Raw genomic sequence first — 19,036 nt, forward strand, 5'->3', positions numbered from 1 at the left:
GAGTAGCATTATTATTGTTCTGTCACCTTAAACTGCAAGTTGAGGGAATAAAGTAGAATCTTAGGCTTTTCTCCATCCGCTGTCCCATCGTGTTCATTCCAGAGGGGAATTGGCTGCTCCCCACCTAAAAGCGATGAAATAATGGAAGGTTTGGGATAACTGAGGGTTTAGGGTAATTTCGTTAAAAGGAAGTTACTATTTTGTACATTTTAAAAAACCCATAAAAGTTACTTTCTTTTCACTGATCATTAACCCAATCTTTTTAAACAGGTTATTCAAGATCTGTGGGTCGGTAACACCAGAACATTGTGTTTAAAACGTTATCTGTACTGTGGAAGAAGAGGTTTAGTCTCACGTCTACAGGGCTCATTACCTGCCCATATGCTTGCATTTTCTTCCAACTTATAATTAAGTTCTTCCTCTCTCCACCTTCTATTGCAAATCCACAACCCTCTCTCGCGCAGGCCTCACCACTGATGCCCTAACCCCACCGCATCTAAGCACACATTTCCACCTGTCACCTACCCATCTCAAGCCCACCGTCTCCATGTCCATCTGCAGTCACACACCTTCCTTGTGCAGAGCATCTTTCGCTTCTCTGCTTCCCTAACCTCATTCGAATACGCCTTTTCTGTCGTCCCACCACTTGGAAGTCTTGTATCATTCATTCCTTTGACCTAGTTGATGGCAGTTGGCTTCCTTTTCAGAGCTATTTCTAAACACTAAACTGTTATTCTCTCTACTTGTTGCCATTTGTATTCTAAAGCACATCCCTCTTATACCACTGTTCCCTGAACTTACTTTCCTAAAATTTCTTTGTCCCTGCACTCATATTCCATTCATGTTCATTCCTGTCTTCTCAACCAAGCCAACCTCTGTGCCGACCCTGGCACCAGTGATGCTGAGACAACAGTGGAGTGCCCATTCGGTGCCAAATGCTCTCTAAGCTCTTTATCACCTATCGGTGTATTCAGATCCCGCCCTGATGAACCACAATCAGAATCCAGTCATTTCTTCCTCCGTGAAGCACACCATGAAATACACGTCTGTTCTATTATGTACACTCCCATCTCCCCAGTTAGATGAGTTCCTACGGGCAGCTACCAATAGCTTCAGATCCCAGCCAACAGTACCTTAGCAGACCCTCAGGTAGTGTTTTGCTGAATGCGGTTAGGCACCTGTGCTGTTTGGTGACCGAACTCTTCACCTTCTGCCATGTCTCCAACACACTCCTCACGGCAACTACTGCAAGTCCTCATGGTTTTCCTCATGCCCCACAATTCCCACCCCATTCTCAGCAAGCAGACTGGTGTGTCAGTGTGAGCTCATCAGCTGTAACAAATGTCCCACTCTGCAGGGGATGTTGATAGTGGGCGGGCTGTGCATGCGCAGGCGCAGTGGATAGTTGGGAAATCTCATACCTTTGTCTCGATTTTGATGTGAATCTAAAACTGCTCTGAAAAATTAAGTCTATTTATCTGAAGAAAAGGAAAAACACTAATTCAAAAGATAGATGCATGCCTATGTTCACTGCAGCATTATTTACAATAGCCAAGCTATGGAAGCAACCTGGGTCCCCCAATGGATGAATGGGTCAAGATGTGATAAACACACACACAATAAAATAGCACTCAGCCATAAGAAAGACCTCGTGTACTTGTAACAACATGGATGGGTCCTGAGGGTATTATTCAAAGTGAAATAAGTCAAATAGAGAAAGGTAAATACTGTATGATTTCACTTAGATGTGGGATATGAAAAACAAAACTCACAAATACAGAAAACAGATTGGTGGCAACTAGAAGGGAAGGGGGTTGGGGTCGGGAAAAATGGGTGAAGGGGACAAAAGGTACAGACATCCAGATATAAATGACTGAGTTGTGGGGATGTCATGTACAGCACGGTGATGCTAGTCAACAACACTGTAGTGCACATCTGAATGTTTCCAGGAGAGTAAATTTCAAATGTTCTCTTCACAAAAAAAGAAAAGTATAATTTTGTGGTGGTGGATGGTAACTAGATGTATTATGGTGATCTCTTCACAGTGTACACAAATATCAAATTATTATGTTACACTCCTGAAACTAATATGTTATATGTCAATTTCACCTCAAAAAAAGTCTATTTGTAAAAATTATATTTGTTTTGTGTTATCTATCACTACCTTGAACATATTTTATCTGGTATCAGAAAAAAAATTCTTAAAATTTAAAGGCAGATGCTCCACCTCTTGCAAAATGTACTACATAATCATTATAGTTTATAGAAATATCAGAGCCACATTCTATTAGTCACATTAACTCCACAGTTTTTTTTTTTTACCTCATTATGAATTAAATTTATAGATGTGGTTTAACTATTATTTTGACATGATTATATTCATACTGGAAATATTCAGCCTTGAGACTTGTTATACAGAATCAACTTGTTTTCTACCCTAATTCCCCTTAATACTTCATCTTGTGAATGAAAAGGCACTTAAATATTTTTTAAATCAAACATGTATTTCCTGTTAAAATGTAAAACTATGATTAAGAAGCTCAATTGTAATCTACTCTTTGAGGGACAGCAAACATACAAAGGTTGTTATAAATAATTTACCCTGTAGCCAGCACACAGTCACCACCAGGTATAAAGTGGCAATTTTAATATTGATCTCAATTTTGTTCCCAAATGAGTAAGATTGGTTTGGTTAATGGACATACACTAAGTTCGTGTTCTCTCTCTCTCTCTCTCTCTCTCTCTCGGAAGGTAAGTATTACACATGACAAAAGTAATAAGCAAAAGAATCTACAGCTGGGAAAGCCAGAAAAGGCACACCTTGACAGGGCACACCTCGACAGGGCACACCTCGACAGGGCACACCTCGACAGGGCACACCTCGACAGGGCACACCTTGACAGGGCACACCTTGACAGGGCACACCTTGACAGGGCGTCACTCAGTTACATCCCGGTGACAGGCTCAATGCTCAGACCACAGACCCACAGACCCTGCACCAATGAGAATTAAACTTGCTGCTATACGCTCTGTATTATAAGGGGCCAGAGCAGCTCACCGGAGACTTTTTGTATTACTTCATTAACTTCCTTCATGAACACTTTCTGGACAAACACCAAGTGGTTGAGAAGATCAGTTGTGAGATTATGTTCAAAAGAACCAACCTGCCAAACAAAATTAGAGCATTAGGCTGACCTACTGACCGGCTTCGTTCTAGATACATCTTTGCTCACATGAGTAATCCCAAACTCTGTGGACAAACAATTATCTACATACTATTTGAAATCAATACTCTGAAGAATGTTAAAAATACTCAGATTCTCCAACACTTTACTGGCCTATTATGGATCATTCCCACAATTTTAAGAAAAAGTAGCCAATAAAGTATAAGAAATCATTTGAAGATGAATAGAAATTATACTTTAATTATGTTACCTAATTTCAAAATTGAAATTTTGTCTAGAGTAATATTTATTTTAATGACCACTGTTGTAAGAACCATAAATAAATATCATTTTAATAAAATGAACCATGAAACATTGCAGAGATGGATGTGAAATCCAATGTAAGAAATAATGAATTCAAAGATGACTAATAAAAAAAACATGTTTCAATAACCCTACAGGGAGAGACATACACACGTACACACGTGCACATGCACACGTGCACGCACACACACACACACACCCCAGATGTGGTAGAGAATTCTGTAGGGACAAACGACTGAATAATTTGCCTACGGTCTGGGTCTCTACACTCTGGCGCACCTGAGGCCTGGAGACGTCCATTGCCAGGGGGAGAAAACGGAAGCGCTCACCTCGGCCACACAGCGCAGGTAATCGCCCTGCAAATAGCACCCTTGCTTCGAAGGCAGCTCGTCTATGCTCCACACCTGGTCAGAATAACTGTCATGCTCTTCCATGACGTATTTCCCGGACATGGTCACGGGAGGCAGGGTCAGACTGGCAGAAGGAGGAATGGTTGACATATCTGTGGCAGAAACTTTCGAAGTAAAACGCAATCTGTGATTTGGCAGCTCAAATGTAAACCTGGTCTGTGCACCTGTAAGAAAGAAGAAAAGCTATTGCTTGTTCAGTCTGGTGCCCATTCACACACTCACTCCTTACTTTGTTCAAAATTGGTGTCTGAGAAAAATGTATGCGTATCCCAAAACCTATATTAAAAGATATGGAAAGGATTATTTCAATTTGCTTATATTTCCTATCTTTAAATATGTGTATGGTTACTACAAAGAATCAGTAGTATTATTAAGCCAGCAAGAATTACTTATTAAGCTTCCTAGGCACCCAACATTAAGTGCTAGAGAATCACATACAAATGTTCCTCATTTCACAGAAGGTAGAAAGAAAAGCAATCACCCTCGTCACAGAAGAGTTGTAACAAGTAAGTTAGGTACAAGAAGAACGCATTAGGAAGTAGCAGGAGCCTCGGGGAATCAAGTCTACCACTGCCTGCCGTGTGTACCGCGCAGTGTACCTGCACACGCTCCTCTCCGCCCAACCAGGTCTGCCCACCTGTCTTGTTCACTACCGACTCTCTCCACTCCAACGTCACGAAATAGACTAGTTTTCCTAAATGTACAAGTAGATACATGTAAAATAATTTGTTATGTATTCCTAGTATTCTCAGTTGTGCCAGAAATAATTCTTTTGGAAAATACGAATCAGTGGTCACCTTTGTGTCACGTGCGTTATGCTCACTCGCCACACAGTGAGTTTGTACTTGGAGTGAGTTAGCTGTAAACAGGAAAGCTCTCTCACCAACTAGTGCGACTGCTCTGGCCTCCTCCCCTCCGCATTCGTCCAGGCAGACTTCCCAGTTACCAGCAGCAGGCCGTATGGGGTGGGGACTGCTACCGCAGTGGCCACCGCTACAATGACTACCAGCAGCATCACTAAGTACAGAGACCACCACTGACCTGACCCTAGGCCTCCGGTCAGCCCTGTAACTAGTGCAGCCACTCGTTTATCTTGTTGCCCCTTTCCTTCGTTTCAAGAAGAATGATGGGTTCTGACCTGTCTGGACATTTGACCATACGTTTACCTTGCTGTTACTAAGTATTTGTGTCTTCCTATTCCAACCTGCATAACTGGCTGCTGGCTGCTGCTTCTGTTGCCTCTGCATTTCATGGATCCCCTGAAGGTGGGCCGAGATGAACCCACCTTCCTGTCAGCCCAGATCTGAAGGCTGCCCAGTGCTGACTGCCAAAGCTGGGAAACTCACTGTGGAGTATTTCTGTTTCCAGTGAAAGAAAATGTAGCTGTCCAGAAAAATCCCTCTCAATAAAAAAAACCTAAAATGTGAGGGGTAGGAATAAACACATACACATACTATATAGACACACATGTATATATTCATATGTGTATATGTGGATGTTTTTAAAATTATTCACTTATTTTAATATGTTCTTATTGATTTTTTAGAGAGAGAGAAAGGGAAAGATAGAAACATCGATGTGAGAGAGACACATCAATCAGTTGCCTCCTGCACGCCCCCCTACTGGGGATCGAGCCCACAACCTGGGTATGTACCCTGACCGGGAATCAAATCGGGACCTCTCAGTCCATGTGTCGACGCTCAATCCACTGAGCCACACCAGCTGGGCTTTAAAATTATTAATGTAACTTATCATGTTAACAGAATAAAGGACAAAAACATTTTAATTTCACAGAAGCAGAACAAATATCTGATAATATTCTCCAGTTATTCTTCACAGAAAGTCAGCACATTAAGAAGTAAATTTCTTAACCTGATAAAAGGAACCAAGCAAACCCAAGAGCAAACATGATACTTATTTGAAAAATACTGACTTCCTTAAAAAACTGGAGTTAGTAAGAAAGGATGCCCATAATACCCCTTACTGAACATTGTGGTTAGAGCACAGAAAGACAAGAAAAAGCAACAAAAACACATAAATCCTGGAAAGGAAGAAACAGAAGTATTACTTGCATATGGTATGAATATCTACTTAGAAAACTCCAAAGAATCTTATTAGCAATAATAACAAGGCTTAATATGGTTGCTGAGTATAAAATTAACATAAGTGTCAAGTGCATTTGTACCACCAAACAGTTTAGAAAATGCCATTTTACAAAATACATTATTTGTAATAACTACCAACTCAGCATTGGATAACTAGGTATCTAAGTAAATAAGTATATATTCCAAATATGCACAGAAACCTTAAGTATAAAATTTTTAACTTCAAAGAAAAATTTAAAAAACCCTAATTCTTAGGTGTGTAATAGACTGATGTGTTCACAGTTCTTCATTATCCTTTAAACTGTGTGTATATAATTTACACTTACATATGTCATACACTTCAGGATAAAAATATAACAGCAAAGAATTTTTTTTTTTAATCCTCACCCGAGGACATTTATCCATTTTTTGTTCCGACAGAGCGGGAGGTGGAGAGAGGGAGAGAGAGAGAGAAACATCGACGTGAAAGGTACACATCGAGTGGCTGCCACCCGCACGACCAACCAGGGCCGGGGACAAACTGCAACGGAGGTACATGCCCCTAGCGGGAACCGAACCCGGGCCTCTCTAGACCGCAGGCCGACGCTCTAACCGCTGAGCCAAACCGGCCAGGGCACAGCAAAGAATTTTTTGATAAGATATATGAGGATCACAAAACCTTTTAGAAGTAGCTATTTCAAAGAAGTCAAAGTACCTCTAATTTGAGCTAAAGGCACCCATGTGAACCTAAACCACCTTATTCAAGCAACAGAAATCTGACAGATGTAGAAATTTATTCAACTTGAGTGTAACTGGAGAAATAGCCTCCATAGTCCAATAAGTCTGGGTCCACGCTGGTCATTAAGGAAAACTTTAAAATTTTTCATATACTATCTGTAAAACCGAGATTTCCTTTCCATCAAACGGTCGGAATCATGCAGCAATGCTGCACTGAGAGGCGGCGGCAGCCCACCTGTCATCCCGTGGCTCCGCATCCTGCCCATCTTGTACTCGGCCCGCAGGGAGGGCAGCAGCGCGGCCCCGATGGCGACGCCGTCCAGCATGGTGCTGAACTTCAGGACCAGGGGCTTCTTTTCCAAGCCTTCTGGCAGCTGAGGAAATTCATTTGTTTCAATGGGGGTCTGATTAACACTTGTTGGGGTTTTTTCTGAAGGTAGGGGGGTTGCAATATCTTCTTTTACAGGCTGTGGGCTATAAAGCAAATAAAAAAATTAAAAAGACACAGAATGAATTTTATTATATAAAATTATTGGAGTTCTCAATAAAAATAGAAAATATACACTGTAAACAGATGTTTTATTTCTAATTCCAAATCATGTCAAGACTTTCTAGAAACAGCTATGGAAAACTGATGACCCAGAGAAGTAAGCAAATAGAAGCAGTAACAACATCAACAGGAAGTTGTACCACCAAAACCATTCATAGCATCACTGTGAAACTAAGTGGACTTCAGACTGAGCTGTGTATCATTCTGAATTACATGGCTTTAGCGTGCGTACTCTACTGATGCTTGTAAGACTATTACTACTGTCCGGTTGGTGTGGCTCAGTAGTTGAGCGTTGACCCCTGCACCAAGAGGTCACCGGTTTGATTCCTGGTCAGGACACATGCCCAGATTGTGGGCCCGATCCCCAGTGGGGGGCATGCAGGAGGTGGCCAGTGGATGTTCTCTCTCATGGATGTTTCTATCTCTCTCTCCGTCTCCCCCCCCCCCCAAAATCAATAAAGAAAAAGAAATATCTAAAAAAAAAACCACTAAAAATAAAAGACTATTGCTACTACTATTAATAACAATTATGACACCAACAACCACAATAATTGAGTGCTCACATGTGCTAGGTGTGTTCTCAGTGCTGTGTGTGTTCTATTTTACGTATTTATCTAACTCACACAATGCTTTGAGTGGACACTAGCATCTCCACTTTGTAGAGGAGGGAGCACAGCTAGAAAGTGGTGAAACCAAGATTTGAACGCAATCAGTCTGACTCCAGAGTCTGAATTTTTGGAGTAAGTCCTTATTTTATTTATTTTTTATCCTCACCCGAGGACATTTTTGCATTCATTTTCAGATAGAGTGGGAAGAGAGAGAGAAACATTGATGTGAGAAAGATACATCGACTGGCTGCCACCCACACGACCCCAACCTGGGCCAGGAACAAACTGCAACCGAGGTACATGCCCTTAGCGGGAACCAAACCCAGGGCTCTCTGGTTTGCGGGCCGACGCTCTAACCGCTGAGCAAAACCAGCCGGGGCTATCCTTAGACTATTTTAAACTAAGGCTCATGTACACATTCTGGATTTCATATGCCACTGACAAGAGAAATGTTCAAGTTATTACTACTTACGCAACTTCAGACATGAATTATATCAGTATTAAAGATCTTGATAGAACAATTGGAAAAGGCATTGCTTTATCAAAAGATACACTAGTGTTTTTTTACCTTATAGAATAGGAAAAAGAAAATTTTTTTTAGCTTTTACTTATCATATTTATATTAGTTATTCATAACTTATAGCTTTGGAGACTAGTAAGTCAGCAACGAAGACCCATGAACAAGGGCTTCAGACACAGAGAATATAGATTAGCATGTCTAGCTTGGTCTGAATTATTGCCCTTTAAAACACTTATGTGGCATGATCATACCCTGCCTTGAACCACATACAGTCACTTCATAGAAAGGACAGCACAAAACCATGTATGGGACATATATGGTCACTGACATTTTTGAAACCTATGCAGTCATAAATTTCAATGAGTTAAGAGTACAAGATTGCACAGTCCTAGAATTTGTCACTTCGCTCTTTAGTAGTACCCCTTATGACACCTACACATCTCTAGGGCCTCTTAAACTGTACTGATGCAACATGGACTGACAACGGCACTCGTGACATGTGATATGATATCCAATATTGCCCATGATCACGTGCGGCTACTTCCACCTGCCCCACTGTCTGTCATGGTCAATGCTTAGAAGAAACCCCGTCTTCCTCCACACTGCTGCGCACACAGCAGAGAATGACGTGAGGTGTGACAGGGAATGACAGGAGGTGACGGAATAGCTTACACTGTGGACGGCTGCCGGATGAGGTCTGAGATCTGCTTCGACAGCTGGTGAGAGCTCCGGACCATCATGCTGTGCAAGGTGGCAGGGTGCTGGGGGATGTTGATGCTGATGGCTCCCACTTTGAACACGGCCGCGTTGTTCGTCTTCAGCCCCCTCTGGGCGCTGTACAGGGCCTGGGACTTGGCAATGCTGCACTTCACCACAGTTCTGCAAGCAGAGGGCGAGGGCTCTTAAAACGCAGCCAAGTAAAGAGAGATTTTGGAAAGTATTTCTGAGAGAAAGACAAATACTTTCCAATTATTCATTGAACTAAACGACTTAAGATTTTTCATGCATTTACATCATACACTGAAGAAATAAGTATTCTAAAAATACTGAAATATATATATTTTAAAATGTCTGCTAGACACACCAAATATTCTATTTTATGGAAGAATATATGTCCATGGTCACAGGTAGGTAAACGCATGCACACCGACACATTACATACATGCAACACACAAAGTGCCATTTTCTTTTTTTCTCCATTCAGAATTCCGCTTTTCTCCTCCAACTTACTTTAGAGATCTGTACAACCACTAAGAAAGTACAGACACTGAATATGAAATGATAAAAATACTCAATATACTTCTTAAAAGCTAATCAAATAATTTAATCTAATAATTATGTAATATATTAAAGTATACTAAGAGAAATGAACAAGAAGAAAGAAATTTGGGTTTTCTATTTTCGATGAGTGACAAGGAAATGAGAGAAGTCCAATTCATAACCAGTAACTACTAGCCAGCTGAAAACCGCTACACTGCACTGGTGCAGACATAAAGCGGAGAATTCTTTCCTGATCTCGTGTTCTCTTGTCCCTGTGGCTCGAATAGCACCCTGGCCTGATGGGCACTCACTGGATCCTGTGAAATGAAGGAGCAGAAAGAAGCACTGCAGAAGGACGCTCTCAACATGTCAACCGTGTAATTCCATGGACAGCATGTGGCAGGCCACACATGCAGAAGCCATGACGAAGCAGTGTGATATAAACAGAAAGGTTCCTGCCAATGAACTGCACCAGTAAAGGCCCAAATAGTAAAAGGATAGCTTCTAACATAAATGTTATCTTTCCAATGGGCAAAGGATTCTTGAAAATAAACAGATTTAGCAAAACATGCAAAATGCAATGTCACATTAACATGTGTCAGTTCACAGACATTTATCTCTGCTTAGGCTGCAAAGGCTAAACTAAGAATTGACTCACAGTCTTGGGATCTACAGAATCAGCCTATCACATTTAACTTCTGCTGGAATAAACCTTGAGAAGCCTAACAGTGGCTCTATCAGACACCATGACTACTTACAAACAGTAAAACTGGATATTATATACAATTTACAAGTGGGTACTAGAAAGAGCTAAATTGTTTTCTTCTACCAAGACAACTATTTCCAAGAGACTATCACTGACTAGAAAAAGAAAAAGTATCGGTGTAGCCAGCATGAGGGTCTGGCCAGATTCAAGGATATTGACGAGTCACTGAATTTTGAGTCTTTTCTTAAATATTATAATAAACAAAGCTGCTGTTTATCATCGAGGAGATTTCATCTTAAATTCAATTTCAACAGCAGCCTGGATGCTTACACTTACAGGATGCTAAAATGAAAATGGTCCTACTTGCAAACTGCATCCATCTATCGAATGAAACTAAACATACATTTACAAAGAAGTGTGTCCTACAGTCTACAGAAATCTGCTTAATTAGTACTTCTGATGACATGAGCACATACAGAACACGGGGTTTGCAGTTACGTGCCCAAGGTCAGCAGCGAAAGCTGGGGGCTGACTGTTCTGCAGCTGGAGACCCTGCTGCGGCAGTCCCGGGGGGACGTCGATAGGAAGGACTCAGGGGCTGTTACCCCACCCCAGGGGCCCCATGCACACTGTGGTCCCTGTGATGATGCCACCACGCCCACGTGAGCAGTGCTGCCTGGAGGTGGACAACATGATGGTCCTACAGTCACCACCTCGAGCCAGAAGTTGTAGAGGACATCTGCTTAACTGTCAAAGTGTCAAGAGACCCCAAGTGAGTGATGATAAACACTTTACAAGTTGCCAGTAAGAGTTACCTATTCATAATTTTATTTTAATCCCTGAAGAGAATTGTCACTTCAACTGAAACACGTAGTACATACAGGACTTGTGTCATACAAAAAGGAGTGGTTAACTCTCTCTAAAGAGAAGACTTGGCATGCCTCATCTGTGTGAAAAGCTCGTGGTGAGTAACCAGGAAGGCTGGTGATAGAACCAATTCCCTGACAGTGAATTAGGTCCACCGGATCCACGGCGAGCCTCAGTGACAATGGCCACAGTCCCTCATCAGGCAAGGACTTCTCACCATCTTTTACTCCCTGTGTCCAGGCAACTGGGCCTTAAAGATAGGCCAGCCAGCCTTGTGCATGCACCAGGGTGAGCCAATTGCTTTAGGACTTGCTTTGGGGTCCCCACCCCGCCCACCTGAGCATGCAGGCCAAGCTTAGGGGCAGGGAGAGAAGCAGATGACGGACGCTGCCTGCCTCAGTGCAGCTGTGCCTGCACGTCTATGCACGGGGCCGGGGGGCGTTGGGGTTCTGTGCTAGCCAGCTATTAAAGGTCCTGGAATTTTTCCATTTGGCAACTGTGCTTCACATGTTAACTTTCTCAGCAGGAAACTAGAGGAGAGGGGTGGCTGTGAGGGACGTCACTGCAGGGCCCCTCGCATGTGCTACTGTCACAGCTCTGAAGCCTGCCACGGTGCCCAGGACGTAACAGGTAACTGATAGCTGGTAAGTGGATGAAAATGTCATCTTCAGCCTTTTAAAAGCACCCCCTCTAAGGTCATAGTATTGATTATTTTTGTTATGTGTCCAGATAATTTAGTGATAAAAGGGGAATAAGTCCTCTGTAGCTACTATGTGAAGTGGATTAGCTTTTTATCAATACCTGTTAAGATGACACTAGTATGGAAGAGTAAGTTACAGGAAATAATCATTTATCTAATTTAATATTAGTGCATTTATTTTTTTTAGTACTATTAATTGGCTTATAAAGTGACATAGTTCACATTAATCTCTACAAAGGGCTGGTGACTGATATTTTGTCTATGGCCTGTTATCAATATGCAATGAAACAAATTTTACCAAGTATGATAATCTTACCAATATGGAACGTAATATACAGATACAAATATTTATTCAGCATATTTAGTTTTATAAAAAATGTCCAAAGAAATAACCAATGTTAAGTAACATTAATCTGTCATGGTGATAAGACTCATACGATGACGAGTTTTATCTTTTTTTTTTTTTTTTAATTGTTTCCTTTTTAAAGTAAAACTACATTTTATTAATTATTTTTTTTATCCTCACCCGAGGACATTTTTACATTTTTTGTTCAGATAGAGTGGGAGGAAGAGAGAGAAAGAGAGAGAGAAACATCGACGTGAAAGGGACACACCGAGTGGCTGCCACCCGCACGACTAACCAGGGCCGGGGACAAACTGCAACCGAGGTACATGCCCTTAGCAGGAACCGAACCCGGGTCTCTCTGGACCGCAGGCCAAAGCTCTAACCTCTGAGCCAAACCAGCCAGGGCGTAATGACTAGTTTTAAATATAGCACTCAGGATAGCTCACTACTACAAGATATCAGATATACATGAGTCAAATCAAGGAACTCAAAATATAGAAGCACATATAGTAAAAGCCATACATAAAATCTGTCAATTATAGCAGTAAATGTTCCTCATCTTAAAAACAGAATTGTAAGGCTAATATGTATAGATATTTTCTTTCTTTCTTTCTTTCTTTCTTTCTTTCTTTCTTTCTTTCTTTCTTTCTTTTATCATCCTCATTTTAGGACATTTTTCCATTTTTTGTTCAGAGAGAGAGAATCATCGACGTGAAAAGGACACATCGAGTGGCTGCCTCCCGCACGACCCCAACCAGAGCCAGGGATGAACCACAACCAAGGTACATGCCCTTGACCAGAATCGAACCCGCGACTCATTAGTCCGCAGGCTGAGGCTCTAATCGCTGAGCCAAACCGGCCAGGGCTGTGTAGATATTTTCAATGTTAATGTTTTAATAATTTTTGCAATTAGTGAAAATTCTTTTGCAAAGTGAAACACTTTAGTTTCTACCACCCCATCAAACATTAACAAGGATATGTGATAATATAAATTTTAACAGTAACATGTCTAAAAACAGCACAAGCAACACACAACTACAGTGCTACCATCTTTCACAAAAAAACAAAAAGTGAAGCCCTTACCTGCATGTGTTCCTAGAATATCAGTAAGCTTTCATCTATAAAAAGGTCTATATTAAAACTACAAAATAATAACTACATACATTCACAGCCATGCAGGTAACATTATCTTTAAAACTATTCAGTACTATGTTAACCACAAGCCCATAAAAAGAATAATATGACATACAGAAACTCTTGTTTGGCTGTGCTTGTAGGAGATGTAGGAAAATCCTCCAGTCTACAGATGAAGATTCAGGAGAAAGCAGGAAACAAAAAGGAAGCAGATGAGCATTCATGCATAGATCAGTCACAAGGTGACCTATCACCTGGCAAGCTTTTCTCTCCCACTCGTAAAACTTTCCTTCAAAGAATCTTTTAAACTATTTTTTTTAGGTCCATTTCCTTTTAATTAAAATTGGAAATTAAAAGCCAAGGAATAATTCCAGAAACACTTAAGACCACTAGAATCTGGCAGTGAGTAATAACTTTTATTTTTCAAATATAAAAGTTCGGGAATCAACTATTCAATACTCTTAAAAATCTGTTTTGTAAATAGGTTATGCAAGTTTCGAGACTATTTGTGCCCTTCTAAGAACTAATAGATAATGGAGACGAGAGTCCAATAGGACTTAGTAAATAAAACACAGGACAGATCAAGAGATTTGCTTTCCTTTCTGAATAGGCCAGACGAGCATGGTGCGCGCTGTAAATTTAGTCAACACGGCATCACGGGGCCTGAGGTCTGTGATGACTTTCTGCAGAAGCAGCACAGTGAGGGGCCAGGAGGCTGGATTCTGGCCTCTCTTCCTTCTACTGTAGGATGTGAAGCATTTTAGGCAAACACTTTGATCTCTCTAAATCTCAGTACCCTGTTCTGTAAAGTGGGGATAAAACCACCCAGGTCACAGGACTGTGAGATCATCTCAGGCTCCTGCCCACAGTAGGTTCTTCTCGAGATTACAGTTACGAAGTAATAGTCCCTCTCCCACAATGAAGAATCAGGAAAGGTCTCGTCCCTCCCAACCACTGGTATTTTATGGACTTTTGAAAGACTTCTTAAGAGATGTGAACTGGACCATTCAGGCAGCTGAAATAAAATATGTTATCTTTGGTTCTAAGGTTTCAGGTCCAAACTCCCCAGCAAGACTTACACATCCATCTCGGGAAACATTCCCCAGACGGCTATCACATTGTGCACATTTAAAATATCATGAGTAGACCGGTAACTCGTCGGTCTACAACTAATACTTAATTTTTATAATGCTGAACCAAATTCTCTATTTAGTCAGTACCTGGCATGATAGAGGCTCTCTAGGACCATAGTAGGATAACAATACCTAGGTATAGCCTTAAGAGCAAATTCTTAAAATTTTACCTAAATACGTTTTGTCATTATAACATAAAACTGCTCCATTGAAAGGAAGTTAGGAATGAAGGTATATAATGCTACCTTGTTAGTGTTTAATGTGTTGATAATAGATGAGTGGTCAGAATATCGTGTAAAAGGTAATCATTACCTCCAGGGCAATTCTGAACAGATCCAAGAATACAATGAAAAGGACAAAGAGTCAAAAGAAGGGTGATATGAAATGTCAGTCATTGTAAGAAGCTTACCTATTCTACTATAAGGGTCTCCTAGGCAGTACAGTTAAATCGTTTAAATGTAAAACTGGCAAGAGAAAGTTTTAAGACCCAGAATAAATGTGGGTAATGACTGTTTAACATAAAACCAAGACAGTCTATAACCTTTGACTATAATTTTGTTTTCTTTAACTACTTGAATTATATGAGCTTTTGCAACTTATGTTTAACCAAAATTTGCACTGTAATCATTTCTCTTTTTTGGTAATCATTTTCCTTGATATACAATCTTATAATGTCCCAGGAGTATAGTCTCCGGGGTGGGGTGGGGGGGAGCAAGGGAGGCAGTGAAACCAGTTTCAAAGAGGAAAAAAAATCACTTTTCTGAAAATATTTCATTGTGTGATATTCTTAATGATGGAATCCCAGTATCTAAAACATTAAGGACATAAATGTCAAAACTCAGCAGGTGTGGAATTTATCCAATGAATTTTAAGTTTCCTATAAAACTATAACTAATAAATTTAAGAAAATAATAAAAATCAACACACTTACTGTATATTTGGTGTGATTCCTTCAAGCAGCACAATATTAACCCCACCAATATGCGCAGTGGCACATGTCTCAGTCATCTTTTGATGTAAAACATCTGAAATATGATAAAAAATAATTACATGAATTCTGGAAATAAGATAACTCACTTCACATTAAAATTGCATTTTATTCATAATATGTTCAATGACAATTTCAAAGTTACAATAAACTTCAAACTACTTTAAAAAGTTTCCTTGAAGTTTTTTATCTCTAGGTATTCATATATACATATATATTAGATGTCAAAGTTGGAATAATGCTAAATATTGCGTTTAACATGCCAATCATGCAGTATGGAGCCTAAAGGCATTAAACAGCCTGCTGACACTGTGAGTCTCAGAAGTAATACTTAGCGCAGAACACCTGGACATTTTAAACTCGGAAAGAACAGGGACAAGAACGACATAAGGTGGCTCCCTGCTCCCCCGGGAGTCGTCTCTAGAACTGCCAGCAGACCTGGGAGCCACCGGCGCGCAGCAGCAGCCCGCGTGGGCCGTGGCCGTACCTTTCATCTTCTCCTTCAGCGTGAAGCTGCCGTGGATCCTCTTCAGCTCGGACTCCATGGTGAGCCCGCCGATGTCCGCCTCCAGGTGTGTGCGGTTCACCATGCCGATCCCAAACACGATCAGGGTGACGTGCTGGGGCTCCGAAGTCACCAAGCTGCGCTTCCTCTGCGTCTTCGTCACACTGCTGCTGTCCTGCTCGTTCTCAAACACCACTTTGCAGGTTGGCTCGGTCGGGCTCCGAATGCCTTCGAGAGGAAACAGAAACACATGGGTTTGGAAGTGTGACTCCAAACAGCAATTTGAAAAATACAAAACCATCCATTACCTGCTGGCCCAAACGCGTCTGAAGACTTCTCCAGTATTCCTGTTGGGTCAGAGATGAGAGAGTAGAAGTTCAGCAGTTTGTACATGTTCTGCCAGCACTCGGCGGAGGGCTCGCTCTGCTCCGACACGGTGATGGAGTCGGAGTCATCCATGGGGATCGTCATGTGATCCACCACGTCTTTGGAGCCTTTCCTGGACACTTTGGAAGTTCTCCTCTCAGATCTTCCGAGTGAGTTTTTGTTTCGAGAGTCCTTTTTGTTATTCTCACTGCTGGTCCGTTTGTTCTTTGCATTATTGACTCTGGTGCCACCATTAAGACTTCCTCGGGAACTGCGGCTGAAGTCAGAGGAGCGGAAGTCCCGATGCTTTCTGGTTTTGAAGGTAGGTGTTGGGGAAGCGGATCCAGCTGTGTATCTGCTCAGTTTAATGTCAGTCTGAGTGGCTTTGATGTCGTCCACCATTGTACTGAACTGATGAATGAGACGAACCAAAGCCATGTCCACGTGCTGGCTTATGGACTGGCAGGAAATGGTGAAGTTGCAGTGGAAGGTGTTGTAGTAACGCTTGTTGAGATCGTGGAAAGAAAGAGCACTGGTGGAGTTCTGTGGGGTGCACACGGACTTCTCCATCATGACAGCGCTGATGCTGAAGGTTTCCAACATTAGTGCCGGTTTGAACTCAAGTGGAGGGAGATTCACGTGGCCTTGCCTAAAAATGTGAAAATAAAGGGAAGAAAATGACAAGGCTTTTTTTTTCTTTTCTAGAACTGTACAATCTTTACTAATTTATAAGCAAATAATCTCCAAGGTAATATACATTGTAAGTCATGTAAACACTTTAAAAGGATGAAATCAAGTGGAATTTACTTTTTTCACCAAGCCAGCCTTGTGTAAGTTGACTAGTCAAAATCAGCCTTATGTTAATGATTTCAGTGGAGTGATACAATAGTTTTTCTTGCCATTGATGGAACACCATTCTGGTACTAGAATTTAAAGTTAATTATAGGTCAATTAGGATTCTATTCTCTCCCCTTATATTAAACCTATAGTTTAAATATAAAATGTCACATTTTATATAATTTCAATTTGCTATTTGAAATGAAACCCTGTTGGCATACTTTGTAAAGTTGAAAGTGGTAAAGAAAGTAATTAAACAAAAATGAGACTGCACACTAAAAACTAAACCTTTATAAAAATTATTTTGAGAAATTCTTCTGCTTATCTAAAAATTTTCATGAATGAATATTAGTCAATTTTAATATAAAAGAGCCAAAAATGTCTCAGATTTCCATAAACCAACTACCAATAACAAGAAATCTCAAGCAATGAAATTGTAAAATGGCATTTTTCCCTTTTTTTCCATGTACACTATGAATGCATAGCCGTATAGGTCAAGTTTAACAAAGAATCTTTTTCTACTGGAAAGAAAACAGAAGCTGCTTTGATGGCCTCAACTGAACTTAAATAATGTATAATTAGAGAATAATTCCTTAATGAATGCTAGTATTTCTTATTTAATAAGAAAAATCCATTTAGTAGAATGATTCATAAACACACACAAGCTCACAGTCAGCCAACAATCAAGGCTACGCTGTGGTCAGAGGAGGGAAAACTGAACTCTGAGGATCAGAACAGACAGGAGAAAAGACTGAAAGAGATTCACATAACCCGCAGTGATGAGAACGAGGACTGGCCAGGCGAGGGAGGCGAGAAGGTCTGAGAGAGACATATGTCGCAGGACAACCTGGGTCCACAATGAAGCAGTCACTTAAGGCAAAGGTAGCCGGGCAGGTAGGGAGCTGGCATGGGCACTGCACAGTCAGGTTAAATTAAAATCTAAAAATATTTAGTTGCTAATGTGTTCAACTACCTTGGTCAGAGACACCAGAGACAGAAGGAAATTGATGTTTATGAAGACTTACTAGGTGCCAGAACTAAATGATTTAGTAACTGTCTTGCTTTACAGTCTCAGAGAGTTACATGTGCTTATACAAGAAACTAGGTCCCAGTAGCGATACACAATAATTAGCAGAATGAACAATGTGCTACAAAAAAAAAAAAAAAAAGCCCAAACAAGACTGAAAGTATTGATCAGGAAAAGCAAACTGTGACAAAGGTCTCCAAGTAAATTAGACTTTACGGTGAAATTACAGGAGATCTAAGAGATAAGAGCTAATAGAAATGTAGAGCACTCAGAGTTGATGCGATGGTAGAAGACTTAAGAGGAATGTTAAGTTTGGGTAGACAGACCAAAGGCAGTAAGTTCAAAGTCACTCAAAGAACCTCTCTGGGAACATAAGGGAAGTGTGGCCAGATGAAGGTCTAGTCTGTGGCAGCGTTCCATGCCATATAGTAGGCTCATGAGGAGGCCTATTTAATCACATATAATCATGTATGTACACATACACATATATACATATATAAAACATAATTATGCATAACTTAATTATATATGACAATGCATACACTATATGTGTGTATATACACACATTTATATTTGTTTATATTTATATTTATATTAAAGTCAACTATTGCAATATAGAAATACAAGCTTAACTCAGAGCTTCACCCCTAATCAGGGGGTGTAAGTAGGCACTGACATTTGGTGTTTGGATTTGATGATCCCAAAGTGAAGGGATTTCAGTTATCACAGTTTAGTTAAATAATACCAGCTCCCCAACAACATGGTTCAA

The 19,036-nt window shown here is 40.7% G+C and overlaps 1 protein-coding gene across 3 annotated transcripts in view; it reads right to left on the reverse strand.

Annotated features, from left to right (window-relative positions):
- Positions 1–19,036, reverse strand: part of KIAA1109 (KIAA1109 ortholog) — a 147,618-nt gene that overhangs the window by 44,188 nt on the left and 84,394 nt on the right. For all 3 annotated transcript variants that reach the window (XM_036241410.1, XM_036241409.1, XM_036241411.1), the window contains exons 47-55: positions 16,346–17,052; positions 16,020–16,265; positions 15,476–15,569; positions 13,527–13,577; positions 9,071–9,277; positions 6,956–7,194; positions 3,818–4,062; positions 3,059–3,164; positions 27–124 (exon numbers count right to left, since the gene is read on the reverse strand). In XM_036241410.1, the coding sequence (XP_036097303.1) occupies positions 27–124; positions 3,059–3,164; positions 3,818–4,062; positions 6,956–7,194; positions 9,071–9,277; positions 13,527–13,577; positions 15,476–15,569; positions 16,020–16,265; positions 16,346–17,052 (1,993 nt within the window). The remainder of the gene's footprint in view (positions 1–26; positions 125–3,058; positions 3,165–3,817; positions 4,063–6,955; positions 7,195–9,070; positions 9,278–13,526; positions 13,578–15,475; positions 15,570–16,019; positions 16,266–16,345; positions 17,053–19,036) is intronic.

Source organism: Molossus molossus, unplaced genomic scaffold, assembly GCF_014108415.1.
Source record: "Molossus molossus isolate mMolMol1 unplaced genomic scaffold, mMolMol1.p scaffold_m16_p_4, whole genome shotgun sequence".
Classification (NCBI taxonomy): domain Eukaryota; kingdom Metazoa; phylum Chordata; class Mammalia; order Chiroptera; family Molossidae; genus Molossus; species Molossus molossus.